The sequence below is a fragment of the Kryptolebias marmoratus genome, linkage group LG17, assembly GCF_001649575.2.
Source record: "Kryptolebias marmoratus isolate JLee-2015 linkage group LG17, ASM164957v2, whole genome shotgun sequence".
Classification (NCBI taxonomy): Eukaryota; Metazoa; Chordata; class Actinopteri; order Cyprinodontiformes; family Rivulidae; genus Kryptolebias; species Kryptolebias marmoratus.
In genome coordinates this window covers 19,816,476-19,830,754 of record NC_051446.1, presented here as the reverse complement: position 1 = coordinate 19,830,754, position 14,279 = coordinate 19,816,476, and the positions used below count along the sequence as shown (strand labels likewise).

The 14,279-nt window shown below is 39.3% G+C and overlaps 3 protein-coding genes across 4 annotated transcripts; 1 reads left to right on the top strand and 2 right to left on the bottom strand.

Annotated features, from left to right (window-relative positions):
- Positions 1–670: 670 nt before the first annotated feature.
- LOC108247574 (homeobox protein HMX3-B) lies at positions 671–2,783 on the bottom strand. The gene is made up of 2 exons (XM_017435824.3): positions 2,157–2,783; positions 671–1,924 (listed from the first exon to the last, which is right to left on the bottom strand). Exons 1-2 carry the CDS (start codon positions 2,428–2,430, stop codon positions 1,332–1,334), a joined length of 867 nt encoding a protein of 288 aa, XP_017291313.1. The 5' UTR covers positions 2,431–2,783; the 3' UTR covers positions 671–1,331.
- A 2,089-nt stretch (positions 2,784–4,872) lies between these two features.
- acadsb (acyl-CoA dehydrogenase short/branched chain) lies at positions 4,873–9,735 on the bottom strand. Its single transcript, XM_017434821.3, has 11 exons — positions 9,633–9,735; positions 9,203–9,365; positions 9,022–9,122; positions 8,718–8,924; positions 7,695–7,865; positions 7,477–7,602; positions 7,298–7,390; positions 7,134–7,223; positions 6,878–7,015; positions 5,897–5,996; positions 4,873–5,506 (listed from the first exon to the last, which is right to left on the bottom strand). Exons 1-11 carry the CDS (start codon positions 9,663–9,665, stop codon positions 5,430–5,432), a joined length of 1,299 nt encoding a protein of 432 aa, XP_017290310.1. The 5' UTR covers positions 9,666–9,735; the 3' UTR covers positions 4,873–5,429.
- Positions 9,736–9,750: 15 nt separating this feature from the next.
- On the top strand, positions 9,751–14,263 carry LOC108249245 (zinc finger protein Pegasus). 2 transcript variants are annotated; one of them, XM_017438514.3, is made up of 4 exons: positions 9,751–10,002; positions 10,275–10,422; positions 10,549–10,740; positions 11,910–14,263. In XM_017438514.3, exons 1-4 carry the CDS (start codon positions 9,892–9,894, stop codon positions 12,830–12,832), a joined length of 1,374 nt encoding a protein of 457 aa, XP_017294003.2. In that variant the 5' UTR covers positions 9,751–9,891; the 3' UTR covers positions 12,833–14,263. The 2 variants fall into 2 exon arrangements, with proteins under 2 accessions (XP_017294003.2, XP_024865809.1); XM_025010041.2 differs by having other exon boundaries at positions 9,954–10,018; positions 11,910–12,832.
- The last annotated feature ends 16 nt before the right edge of the window (positions 14,264–14,279 follow it).

Below are 14,279 nucleotides of genomic sequence, written 5' to 3'. Positions count from 1 at the left end.
ATCACGTGACATAGGTCTGTTTTGTCTCTGACTTTTTTTTTCTCTTCTTCCGCCTGCGTTTCATTCAAGATAGATGAAACGATAGTTTAATGAAATCATTGTAATGTGGAGCAGTAAGAGACATTATCTACAGTGTAATAGGAGCTTGAAGTGAATTTTACGTTTCTCAGACAAGGTGATTAGGAAGCTAGCCCTGTATTCGTTTTTTCTCCCAGTAGTAGGTTTAACATGACCTGCTGCAAATTGTGTGACTTTTTAATTCTCATTTTAACTTTAGATTGTGTGACATTATACTGGTGATTAGTTTTCCTGACCTACTTGTGGCTTGCATGAAATGCAGAAAGACTACAAATGATGCACATAAGCAGCCAAATAAAAATATATAAAAATATTTATAACAAAACATATCAAACGACATAATAAAACTGGTTCCATTGTGGTCAGCTAAGGCTATAACCATAGTCTTTCATTAAGATGCATAAGAGATGACAACAAATAATCAAAATAATGATGATTGTTTTTCTTTTTCAAATTTTTGTTGAAAAAAAAAATATATATATTAATGTTGTTCCTAAAGTAGGCTATTCTTCTCCCTGTTTCATTTTCAGAATGATTGTGGCGCTATTATTTCAGAGTTGCAAGCATCAACAAACCAAAAGATAACTTAAATAAACGATTTATTTTATCAGGGATACTTCACAATATAGGCAACATTTATTTTGGAATGAAAGTAAAATCATATAATAGCTGTACATAATAATAAGAAGAATAATAAGAAGAATGAAACGCAGACGCAAAAACAGGTTCGTTTTGTCTCTTTCATGGCTTTGAAACTCCTGCGCATTTAAAAGAATCACCTGTTAACTATCTCGTAGATGCTTTTTTTTTGTTTTTTCCCCCACATGATTGTCCTCACTATTACAAACATTTTTCCCCCCCTCTTTTAGGCAATTTAAAAAAGGCCGTTAACATAATGTAACAATATTGCACGATATTTGAAAATACCAAAAATATTAAAATTCCACATTTTCAGGTACAAACACTGACACAAATCTCTGTAAAATACAAACAGACAGCCAACCCTGTTCGAAACAAGCTTTTTTTCTTAGAATTGAACACATTAAAATATATGCACGTTTTTAAGACTCACCAGCAATAATAATAATAATAATAATAATAATAATAATAATAATAACAATAATAATAATAATAATAATAATAATAATACCTAAAATATTGTTCCTTGAATCTACAAAATATACAAAATTTAATTTTACTTTTTGAATTGCGCTCATTTAAAAACATATGTACAGATTATGTCACAATCCTTGTTAAACTGGCCTCAGCAGGGGGGCTGAATGGGAATAGTACATGTGGTGAGGGAACGCCAGCAGTGAGCCGCTGCTCGGTGAGTTTGTTCCGGGCCCCCCGCTCGTTTCCGAGGCCCCGCTCTCGTGGTAAAGTATGGGAACCCGCACAATCCTCTGCGCCGCCGCGTGGCTCATGTTGGCCGCCTCCAGCTCGGCGGCCAGCTGCCGCTTCCACTTATTCCTCCGGTTCTGGAACCAGATCTTCACCTGCGTCTCGGTCAGGTGCAGGGACGCGGCCAGGCCGGCGCGCTCCGAGCTGCTCAGGTAGCGCTTGATGTCGAAGGTGGACTCCAGCTGGAAGACCTGGCTCCTGGAGAACACCGTGCGCGTCTTCTTCTTCCGGCAGGGTTTCTTGTCCGGGTCCAGGTCGTCCGCTTTTCTCCTCCAGTCCTCATCCGGGTCCGTTTCCTTCTTTGACTCCTCCGCGTCGCTCTCATCCAAGGCGATGTCATCGTCGGCGCTCTCCTCTTTGGCATCTTGGTCACTTTTTTGGAGATCCGGGGAGCGCCTGTCTGGTGCCAGGGACTCTTCTCTCGGGTTGACCTTCTCAGAGCCTGTAGAAAAATAAAATAGTCTAATGTTATATTTTAAATCATTCCTCTATTTATTTATATTTAAACCAATAAATATGCGTTTCCCCGTTCGCAAAATGTTATTTTAAAGCCACAATTTATTAAAAACGAACAGTATTCATGGCACCAGAATATCCACAGTAAAGACAACAGAAATTAAAAACAAACAAACGCACAAACAAAAATGAATTTATCACATGGTGAAAGAATTTACCTGCAGTCCTAAAATGCGTCCCCAGCGCGTATGGGTACCACCAGGCGGACGCTCTCTCCAGATACTGCGCGGACAGTCCGATCCTCTGCGCGGGCAGCTCAAACCGGGGCAGAGACAAGTCACTGAGCCGAGAAAAGAAGCTGCCTTCGAAAACTCCTTTGGACGAGCCGAGTGTGATCTTTGGCTTCGTGGGTTTGTCTTCAATATTCAGCAGATTCTTTATGGAGAAGGGGGAGTCCTTCGCGGGTTGGCGAGTCTCTTCAGATTCTGCCATCACCGTTTACTGTCCGATTCAAATGATCATCCAAAAAACAACTTAGGAGGCAAAAACACCTTAAAAACAAGACGTGGAGGGTTTGATAAAAAAACAAGTAATGAAAGGAGAGGGAAATACAAAAAGGTCCCCTCTGGAGAAAATTGTGCGTAAAAGCGCAGAGATCCGTGCGTCGAACTTGCGCAGGATTGTAATGGTGAAACAGAAATGCTATCCGAGTTAAAGCGCGCTCGGTCTCTGCTATTGGGCAGGTACAATAGCAAATGGGATTGGAGAGGAAAACTGTGAGGGGTCGTGACGAGAACAGTCTCCAAAAGAAGAACAAGGCCGCGCAAGCGTTTTGGCTCCGGGCTCCGCGGCAACGCACCCAATTATCATCCAATTAGATTAAAGAGGAAAATGCCCGTTTTTCTTTTTCCTTCTCGGGAGGTGTGGAGGGGGAGGGGCGTGCACAGGCCACCGTCACCTGTCATTAAATTGAAGAAATAGTTCGGAGAATATTACACAGACGCGGATCTAAGTATTATGCAAATTACGCACACATTTTACGCACGAATATAAACCACTATAGAAGCAAAACGTTTCATTTTAAGATCAAGAAATAGAAATAGAGCCACGGATCGATCCAGTAAATTTTAATTGGATCTGCTCGGATGCGGCCTGTGATTTATCTGTTCCACCTGCATTCAGTAAGACAGGAATATGTTTACCTGCACCGAACCTCATTGACTTTAGTCTAACTTTATTAGCCAGGAAGTGCTTTGGGCAGAGCACAAATTGAATGTTTCCCATCATGTTAAAAAGCTCCTTCAGATCAGATTGAACAAAAACCACAGAACCAACAGGTGATCTCATGGGGGATGAAATCAGTCTTGTTTCTGTCAAATATAACTGCTAGATGAAGCAGATTATATATGGGTGTGTAATGAGACATCAAGTTTGATTAAATCAGATGATAAATCAGATAGAATAAAACTAAGAGAGAGGTTAAATTCATTTTCATCTTTCTTTTTCTATTGGAGACTCCATTCAAATGGAAGAAATGAGCTTTATAATTTTATCTTATATCACTAAGCCAATAAGATAGATATGTCCGGCCTTTTTCTGAGACTTATTGGTATGTATATGGGGTAAAACATGAAAATAAATAAGATGCACTTTACAATAATCATTTAAACCCAACCTGAAACAGAAGCAGAGAACTAATCAAACAAATTGAATTTGCTCAACCTACAAGCACACAGCCACGTCCTTTCAGCTCATTGAGCGCTCTCCAAAGCTAAAGGACAACACTGTGTTTTTGTGAAAAGCTACTTGAATCCTTGCATAATTAGAGGTCTCATAGCCGTGTTAAAGATGGGGGCGGAGAAAGAGGTTAGCTGAGCTGCATTTGGGAAGGCAAAGTGGGGAAAAGCAGCTGTGTGTTTTCAGTTGATTATGTTAATTAAGCAGATAACTGGAAGTGGATCAGGAGGGGAAAACAAAGAGGAAAAAGCAGGCCTGGGTGACTTATCGATTCTGTTGAGTGATTTTGGAAGTAACCTGGAAGTTGATTGTCTAATAGGGCCATAAAGCACCAATATTATCTTAGAAATAACTAGTCAGAGCAGAGGGCTAAAATCTGGGATTAAACCTTACTTGAAAATGCTTTTAATTGCGCAAGGATGTCAAAGTATAATAGAGAGTGGTTTCTTTTTACAGGGTGTTTTTAAATTACCTCAGTCTCTTGATTTAAAAGCAGAAAGCACTGGTAGGCAATTAACTTCTGTCTGTATTTCTAGTGACAAGTGAAGTCTTATTACCACAAGAGCAATTCTGACTGACATCAGAAGGTTAAACACTTAGGACTTTTTGTAGTATATGTAGTGCTGTGACCAATAAACACATGGTTATTCCACATATTTGTCAGATTTCCTTTGTTTATGTCTTGCAATGTAAAGTTAGCCCAGTGTAATAAAAATATATCAACATGGATAGTTCTCTATTTGAGGAAATCTGAGTCGATCCATATTTAAAATCAAGACTGCAAATCTCCTTTGCATTTTATTTCTTCCTATTTCTCTGTAAATATTGCAGGGTATCGTAAATGTTTAATTTGTATTTTTGTCAAGCAGGCATCAGGGCAAAAAACTTTTTTTTTTTTTTTAACAAGTGGTCGTGTCCCAGTCTAGGTCTGTATACCTAGACTTAGCTCATATTTTACACAGCTCGACTAAGGCTGTGGAAATTTAATTAGCCTCAACTACAAAATTATCAATGAGTGAATTATGCAAGGAGAGCTTTTTTCAGCATATTTAAATTAATATCAAATATCATTAGAGGTGACAGGCTGTTAAGACATGATAATTGACTGCCTTTTCATTGAGGCGCTGCAGTCACTAAGGTAAGTGCTGCTATCTAGTGGGATAGCTTGGTATTAACCTGCAATGATACCAAAGAAGATCAAACATTTTACATTTAATATGGACAGATTATTGTTTACAGAGAAATATCTGTTCTGATGTGAAATCAGTCAGAGTACAGTGTACTCCAAGGAGAAGAAAAGTGGGTGACAATTAACTGTCATACATTTCTCATTTACCGCAAATCTTTTGAAGGCACCTAATCATTCGAAGACTATAGCCAGTCGAAATCCTTAACACATTATTTTCCATACTGCAACATAAGAATCAGTGAATCCTACACAACTGATCATTACCAGATATATAAAAGCGCACATCTAATATGGGTGACATGAGGCAAAAAAGACAATTTTCACAGACTTTTGAACAGGTGTGTAACAGCCAATTGAGCACAAAAAATCACCTCAGGGCAACTTTAGCTTTAATATCAGAGATATAAAATCTCAATATCAATAACATTTGTGATGAGAACTACTTTACAAGAGCATAAAACTCGATGGTACAATAAAAAGCCTAAAGAAGTAAGAGAAAAAGAAAAGGAAAAAAACGTCAAGCGTAACCACAAAGTGAGATCTATCCGCTCATGGTTGGATTATTTCAGACGTCGTACTCCTTATCGATTAACTTGGCCATAGTGGAGAGTTGGATATTTGTAGTGCCCTCATAAATGGTTCCTGCACAAGGGGAGAAAAACAACAACATTAAAGTAACTTTCTACATGACAAAACAAAGCACTGTCATTCTGAGTCTAAAGGTTTGACAAACACAAACAGAGTTTATCATGTGATGAAAGCAAAAGTGATATTTTGTCATGGCAGCTTCCTCGGCTGTCTGTGTGCTGCCATATTGACCCTCTGGGTGGCCACAAAGGGAAATTCCTACAGAGTCTGATTACAGCCGCTGCAGTCCCACCCCACTGTGGTCCAATCACAAACAGCTACACCTGAACTTCCAGCAGCAACTGTGTTTTGAAATGAGCGCAGATTCTCCCGCAGCTCCATAAATGACATCTCATCCCATTGTAAACAAACAAACACATGCCGAAGCTTGTGGAGAAAGCTTACCGATTTTACAGTCTCTGTAGTATTTCTCTATGGGGTAATCTTTAGTAAAGCCTACTCCTCCCATCCATTCGATACATTTGGATGTGGTCAGGGTTGCAACCTGATGAAACAAGAATAATTAAGCACTTAAAGATACTTTACTAAAACTGATGGTGTATATGGTTTTACTAAATATTCCTGGTAAAGAAAGAATAATTCTGAAGCAGCAATTACTAGGAAACAACAGAAGAAACCCTGCAACACAGGCCAACAGATGGAATTAATTAAAGGACAAACATCTTTTGAAGGAATGCATATAAGATCATCTTCTGTTGAGAGATAATGCAGTTGTAGCCATTTTGGTCAAGCCTTGAAAATACTGTTATGTGCAATCTCATGCAATATCATGAGATGTCCCACCCAGAGTATGACTTGTAAAGGACTCTCAGCTACTACTGTATCAAACTTTAGCTCAATATCTGTAAAACTAATTGAATTACAGCCATTTTAATGGCTACTGTTGGTTATGGTGGCCATATTGATTCAGACTGACTCCAAAAGTTAATCAGTTGTAGATGTACATCCAGTGATTACTTCCTGAGAGTTTCATTAAAATCCATCGAGAGGTTTGTGAGATATTTTGCTAACAGACAAACACGGTTAAATCCAACAACTAATAAAGTTTTAATAAAAAATGTCAAACAATAAGGGGCATTTGTTGGACATGTTGGGAATGACTCTCACACCATATTTGAGCAAAATATCTGTACAATTGACTGACTTTTAGCCATTTTTGTGTTTTTTAAAGTCATTTTGAACTGGATTGACATACACACATGCGGGCAAAAACATTATCTTCCACCTACACTTTTTGTTGGCAGGCGATAATTATGAAAAGACGTGAAAGAAGAAATTAAATGTGGATGTATAAAATTTAAAAATAGTGGTTGTAAACTATAAAAATGCAGAAACATATTCTTGTTACTGAATCAAATAACCCACCTCAGCTGAGAAGTATTTAGCCATGCAGGCCTCCTTAATGAAAGGTCTGCCAGCTTCCTTCAGGCGCGCAGCATTGTACGTCAGCAGTCGCGCTGCTTCAATCTGTGTCGCCACGTGGGCTATTTGATGCTGCAAGCCCTGGAACAAAAACAAGGCCAAAGCAAGTCATTAAACGATGCTCTAATCTCAGAAATTAAACACATATAATTACTTAAGTCTTAAGCAGATGAAGAGAGCTTTTTTTGAGGATCAGAACCTGAAAGTCAAAGATACGTTTTCCGAACTGCATTCTCTGTCTGGTATAAGGAACAGTGTGGTCAAAGCAACCCTCTGCCAGTCCAAGCATCTGCAACACAGTGAGACAAAGTTATCTTACACATCATGATGAATTTATTTAAACAAAAATGTGTCACTGCATACCTGTGCTGCAATTCCAATCCTGCCCTCGTTCAGCATACCGATGGCATATTTGTATCCATGACCGACTTCTCCCAAAATGTTCTTCTCTGGTACCTGCAGAAAGTAGAACATTAGTAAAAGAAATAAAATCACAATATGGCTGATATCAGCATAGTGCAGCCCGTAGTGTTTGGTTTCACTTTGACGTTGTCGAAGTTGAGGGGGCAGGTGGAGGATGCACGCAGTCCAAGCTTGTTCTCTTTCTTGCAAATCTCAAGTCCCTCGGTGTCCCGGTCGACGATGAAGCAGGTAATGCCTCTGTACCCCTGCCAAACAAAAGAGAAGAGAACATCTTTAAGGTTTTAGAATTGGTGAGCTGAAAAATAAATACTGCAAATGATAAACCTGTGTCACTCACAGCAGAAGGATCTACGTTGGCCATGACCAGGAAAACCCCTGCATGCTCTGCGTTGCTGATCCACATCTTCGATCCGTTGATTACGTAAAAGTCCTTGTGCTTTTCAGCGCGCGTCTTCAGAGAAAAAGCATCACTCCCCGATTCCGCTTCAGAGAGGCAGAAACTTCCACACTGTCACAAGAAGCCACAAGTAAGAAGGTGTTAAGGGAAATTAAGTGCAACAAAGAAAACAAACAGCTTTTAATACATGACTGATGCTGACTTCATCTACATAAGCAGTAAGAAACATCTAAAAAAATGGTGGGACTCTGTGTAAAATAACAAACAAAAAACCCAATGATTTGTAAATAACCAAAACCTTGTATTCCATAAAAAACGTGTGCAAAGGTAAAATATTGTCTGTTGTATTTTAAAAAAAATATGTGCTTAATTTTGAACCGTAAGACAGACTGTGTCTTTGCTGGCATAAAACTTCATTCAAACTGGACAAATCAAAATTTCTTAAAAGGAGCAAAAGGCTAGCTAAAATTTAAAGTAACAAAAGAGTAGCTAAAATGGCAAAAAAGGCTGGCTAAAATGTAAAAGTTGTACGCTGAAGCACATTTCAAAGAGTAGGTTTTTGAAGGAATTGAGAAGGTGTTAATGTATTTCTGTGGGGAACATATTTGTAAATAAAGTTAAGTAATTTCTAAATGTATGCAGTTACAAAAAGCAAGTCATATTTCCTGAACAAGCCAAACATTCACACATGAATGTTTAAAGTAGTAGTAGAAGTAGTTAGATAGAAAAAAGTGTGAAGAAAAGAAATAAAACAGAGTGAATGCTGAATGATCATTCACACGATTAACTCAAAATAAGCACAATGTTCACCGAACATTATATGTTCTGCTTTATTACATATTTTTTTAATAATATGCAATCTTTTTTTTTTGTTTTATTTGGAATTTTTTTCAGGGTTACAACTGTTGGCTTGTGTATTTGTTTATACAGGTTTGTTCGCTGTTAAAATGCCAATCTGCTCACCATGTCAGTTGACAGCCGGTTCAGGTACTTCTCTTTCTGAGCTGGGGTCCCAAGCTTAGCAAACAGTACGTTGATGAGTGTGTTTTGGATGTCGACGAGCACAGCCACAGAGGGATCCACCTTGGCCAGCTCTTCAATAACCAGGATGGAGGAGAAAAATGAGGAGCCGGTGCCACTATACTCTGGGTCGATTTCAATTCCCATGAGCTTAAAAAAGGAATGGAAACATTAACGCGCTGATAAAATAAAGACACTAGTTTATTTAAATAAAATGTGTTCCCTGAGATTTAAAGTTATTACATACTCCCTGCTCAAAGAGGGATTTGATGACTTCTTCATCCATGGCAGAATTTTCATCCATCTTCGACACATGGGGGGCGATTCGCTCCTGTGCATATTTCTTCACTGTCAATAACCAGAAACATTAGCTCAGTGTGACAGGAAGTTCTGTCTGCAAGCAGCACGGCATCAGCTTTCCTGCTCACCTGCTTCCCTCATCATGCTCTCCTCCTCTGAATAGGTTTGAAGGGGAGGAAAGGAGGAAACTCCTCCGGGCTGGAGTGAATCCGTAGCTGGGACAGAAATGGTCCTGCTCCTGACTCCAGACTGGCAAGTCCTCCATGATGGTCGAGAGAGCTGCTTAAGGGACTGAAAACCAAAAAGAGTGGAAATGTTACGGATTCTGGACAGATAACTACCTGGAGAGAGGCAGTTGTCATCTATTATTATTAGCGAGTTCGCTTATGATGGAAGAAGTTAGTAAGTTTGTGCTAGCAAACGTTAGCATAACATCACATTGACAAGAGCTACGTTAAGTAGACATATTTGTTCTAAATTCTACATAATATGTAAATGAAAAAGGTACAGAGAAGCACGGTACGTGACTGCACCAAAGACTATGATAAACAGTTTCACCTTTGATACAATCCTGACCAACGGCGCAGCCATTGTTTATGTTTATGCGACCGACCATAGACATACGTACATGTCTGTGCGACCGACCATCAGAGGGCTATGCTGCCTTCACGGGGACTTGGAAACTGTAAGATATACAAAAGAGACATCTTCTTGTTGTAAATATAGCAATTGGGACATAAGCTAATCGAGTGAAATAAACAAATTATTAAACAATATTAACAAAGATACTTTAAAATTTGAAAAAAGTAAAAAAAATATGAAATATAATTTTGACTTATCGTTTATAACCTATTGGTTGTTTTTTCCGACGGTATGCAAAGGCAACAGTTGCGTTTGGGTGAAGACGGAAGCAGACTGCGTTCACAGGGTAACGGTTGTATATAGTAAGAAAAAAATGAGCCTTATTTATACATTTTGCTTGTCATTAATGCTGTTTGGAAGCTGGGAGGTAAAACACGAACCTAAGTGATAAACACGACTTTTAAAGAAAAACTTTAGTAGACATGTCGTATATAAGAAACGCTAATACTATTGCTAATACTACTAGCGTACCGTGAAAGCTTTAAAAGAGCTAGCTATAGCAGGTTGCCAGCCGTGACACATATCGGCATCATATTCGGATGCTTTCGTGTTTAATAGGGAGTAAATAAAATGGAAGAGATAAAGAGCGAGCCTGTGGATTTCGTGAGGGAATTTCAGGAATACCTGACACAGCAAACCCAGCATGTCAACATGATCTCAGGCTCCGTTTGTGGAGAAAAGGAGCCGACGGAGCAGTTTCAAGCTGGTGAGAACAACAAGGACTGCAGTACACAACAGAAAAAAACAAAAAAAAAACAAACAAACAAACAAAAAAAAAAAAACAATCTCTGATAAAGGTGATTATGTAATTATTGTGCGTGCTTGTTTCTAGTTGTCCCAAGATGTGAGCAGAATGGTCTGGATCCCCCATCTGTGGAGGTGAGCCTGCCTGTGGAGGATGGGTCAGATGTGCAGATGATGGACGGCCTGGAGAGGACCTGCGATGGAAAATATAAATGCAGCTACTGTAGCTATGCCAATAAAGGCATGGCCCGTTTAATAGAGCACATCCGCATTCATACAGGTATTATATCTGTGGCTCATACAATGAATTTACTCTCTACATCAGTTACATTTCAAATTTCCCACAACAGCAGGGACATTTTTGCCTAGAAAGCACTCACAGCCACATATGCAGTGCACATATATTACAACCCCAAATTTAAAAAAACGTTGTGACTTTGTGTAAAATTTAACTAAAAACTGAATGCAACAAAAGGGTGGCACAGAGGGGCAATGATTAGAGCTGTCATCTCCCAGCAAGAAGGTTGCAGGATCACTTCCCAAGATTTGCATGTTCTCCCTGTGTGCACCTGGGTTTACTCCAGGTACTCCAGTTTCCTCACACAGACTAAAAACATGCATGTTAGGTTAATTGGAAACTCTAAAATTGTCCCTAGGTGTGAGTGAGAGTGTGAATGGTTGTTTCTCTAGTTTGTCTTTATGTGTCCCTGTGATGGACTTGCGACCTGTCCAGGGTGTCCCCCCACCTCTCACACAGTGACTACTGGAGATGGACACTGGCTCCCTGCAACCCGAAAAGGAGAAGAAATGGATGAATGCAATAAATTGCAAACCTCATAAACCCATATTTTATTCACAATAGAACATGGTAAACATATCAACTGTTACCAACATATCAAACTAGAAAACTGTACCTTTTTTTTAAAATATGCTAATTTTGACTTGTGGCAGTGACATATATTTAAAAAAAAGTTGGGACAGGACCATATTTTCAACTGCAAAGCATCCCCTTTTTCTTTTAACAACTGTCTGTAAACATCTAGAAACTGAGGATCAGTTGTCCAATTCTTATCGTCTGTAGGATTCTAGATGTTCAGCAGCTCATGTTGTTCTAAAACCTGTATATGCCTTTCTGCATTTATGGTGCCTTTCCAGATGTGTAAGGTGCTCTTGCCATAGGTACGATCAGAGAGGCAGACTTTTGACTTGTGCACCAATAGCAGGCTGGATGGTCCTCTCTTCTTTAGTGTGGAGGATGTGGCATCCATAGTTTCCAAAAAGAATTAAAATTTTTGATTCGTCTGACCACAGAACAGTTTTCTATTTTGCCTCAGTCCAGTTTTAAATGCACTTTGGCCCACAGAAGATGGTGTTCACATATGGTTTCTCTTTTGCATGATAGAGCTTTGGTATTATAAATACTATAACTACAAATATTTACTCACCTAGGTGAAAAGCCTCATCGCTGCCAGCTTTGCCCGTTTGCTTCTGCATACGAGCGCCACTTGGAAGCCCACATGCGCTCGCACACAGGAGAGAAGCCATACAAATGTGACCTCTGCGCCTTCCGATGCAGCGACCGCAGCAACCTGTCCCACCACCGCCGCCGTCGCCACAAGCTTCTTCCCACGAGGGTGGTGCGTCCTCCTTTCTCCAACAAGAGAATGTTAAGTGCTTTGCAGAAGAGGACAGGCTCGCTGGGCTATGGTCGGCGGCTCCTGATCAACTTTAACCCTCCCTCCATGGTGACGCCAAGGTCTGAATATCTGAATGACTTATCTAACAAGATTCACCATTTAAATGGCAGCGAGTATAAAAATCCTCCCAAGGTGGATGAGAATGAAAGCCTCAGTCGGAGTGCTAACGGTTTTAGAAACTCACTGGACCAGTTGTCTGCACTTGCTGGCCAGTTGACCAACCTTCACACTGACTCTGAGCCTCCTGCATCACCTGACAGAGAGTCTGTAAAAGACGAGAAACCGATCCTGATACAGCACGTCTCCAGCGAACAGGTTGCAGTGTGTTCAAACGGAGTTCAGACATCGCCACCGAAAAATGAATCTCCCACTTCAGCTCACGAAAGCTGCAGTCCCGTTCCTGCCTTTAGTTTGGAGAACAACACAAACACTTTCACTGGGAGTGTTAGCAACAGCCAGGCGAGCACGCCCACCCCAGCCCCGACTGTCCCCGACCAACAGCTCCTACAGCAATGTCAGCATTGTGACATTCACTTTTCTGATAATATACTCTATACTATTCACATGGGCTGCCATGGTTTCGAACATCCATTCCAGTGCAACATATGCGGTCATATGTGCATAGATAAATACAATTTTGCATGTCATTTCGCCCGTGGACAACATAAAAAGTGACAATATGCACTTTTGTTTTAAACTTCTATTCAGCCCTCTCAGTAAAGTGGATGTCCTCTTTGCTGGCTATTATAATAGCAATAAGTATCCAAGGACTGCCACGGAAATATTTAATTAAACTATTGAGAAGGGTTAATTCCTGGGAGCTTGGCTTAGAGACACACAATCTGTAGTTTTCCATCCCTTTGTAGAGGGTACACCTTTTAAAGATTTTAAATGATGAGAACTAGTAAGAAGCTTCTTTAGGAGCAAATAATTCACCTTATTTTGCATTTTTAGGAGACATTTTTGTTTGGCATCATAAAATGTCAGTTGGCAAAATATCTCATGAACCACTGGACAGATTTTAATGAAACTCTCAAAGTAACCATTGGATGTATCAATATTTGACTACCTTTTGGTATCAGCACAGTATTCAAGATGGCTGCCACCAGCTAATCGATCTTAGCCAGCAGAAAAAATCCATAACAAAGTCAGTTTTACAGATAATGAGCTAAAATTTGCTGTAGTAGTAGCTGAGCGTCAGCCCTAAAACATACTCCAAACACTAACAGATCGAGACAGATTCACCCACACTGTACCATTATAATCATCCTAAAGCTTTTCATAGATTTTCCTTTAATTTGTAGTAAGTGTACAAATCATGCAACATCTCACTGTCAATGTTTGTAACGTTTAAATCCCATGCTCATGCACCTTGTTGTGTGCAGAATATCTTTGTGATTTATTACTATTTAAGTTTTAATGATTGTAACGAACCATGACTTTCACAAAGTTGTATTCACAGCTACACGTCCAGTATTTAACACATAATCTCTCTAGTCACAGTGGGTTGTTAAACTGCCATTCTGACCTGTTTGTACTTATCTTGCTTGTTGCTCTAACAGCACACAAACGTTTCCTTTAGTTAAATTAGACCCATTTCTCTGTGAGAAACTTGAGTTGGACATTCACGGACAAACGTAGATGAGTTCAGCGGGACTCATTTGAATCTTGATCACTGTTTTCATATTGATTTTGATTATATACTAACTATACTAAGATATTATATCCTCAAATTGTGTAACAAACTTAAAAGCTTTTTAAAACCAATATTTATTGAAGTAGTTTTGTGGTGCTATATTTACCTGTTTGTAGTAAAAAAGAAAAATCTAAATTCACTACAGCCGCCTAATTTTTAGTAGGAGATGCTGAAACATTTAAAAAAGTTGGAGTAACTTTCACACTGTTACATGTAATGTCAGGAACACTGATTTGTATGATTGCTGTCAAAAGTAAGAAGTTGTACCTGATTACTTTACAAAGAGAAAATGAAAAATGTAGGTCATTTTCTCCTAGTGTATTTTTGTAGACATGATGTAGATGTTTGAAATTAATTTTGATAACGTGCTTTTTTTTAAACAGCTTTTATTTAATAAATTAAGAAAGTGACACGTTTTCCTGAGTT

Excerpts from the sequence above, each read along its gene's own strand:
- LOC108247574 (XM_017435824.3), bottom strand. The coding sequence starts at position 2,430 with ATGGCAGAATCTGAAGAGACTCGCCAACCCGCGAAGGACTCCCCCTTC. Across the intron at positions 1,925-2,156 it reads GACGCATTTTAGGACTGCAG|GCTCTGAGAAGGTCAACCCG; the intron begins GTAAATTCTTTC and ends ATTTTTCTACAG.
- acadsb (XM_017434821.3), bottom strand. The coding sequence starts at position 9,665 with ATGGCTGCGCCGTTGGTCAGGATTGTATCAAAG. Across the intron at positions 9,123-9,202 it reads GAGCATGATGAGGGAAGCAG|TGAAGAAATATGCACAGGAG; the intron begins GTGAGCAGGAAA and ends GGTTATTGACAG. Across the intron at positions 7,224-7,297 it reads GGATTGGAATTGCAGCACAG|ATGCTTGGACTGGCAGAGGG; the intron begins GTATGCAGTGAC and ends ACTGTGTTGCAG.
- LOC108249245 (XM_017438514.3), top strand. The coding sequence starts at position 9,892 with ATGAAATATAATTTTGACTTATCGTTTATAACCTATTGGTTGTTTTTT. Across the intron at positions 10,423-10,548 it reads GACGGAGCAGTTTCAAGCTG|TTGTCCCAAGATGTGAGCAG; the intron begins GTGAGAACAACA and ends GCTTGTTTCTAG. Across the intron at positions 10,741-11,909 it reads GCACATCCGCATTCATACAG|GTGAAAAGCCTCATCGCTGC; the intron begins GTATTATATCTG and ends TTACTCACCTAG.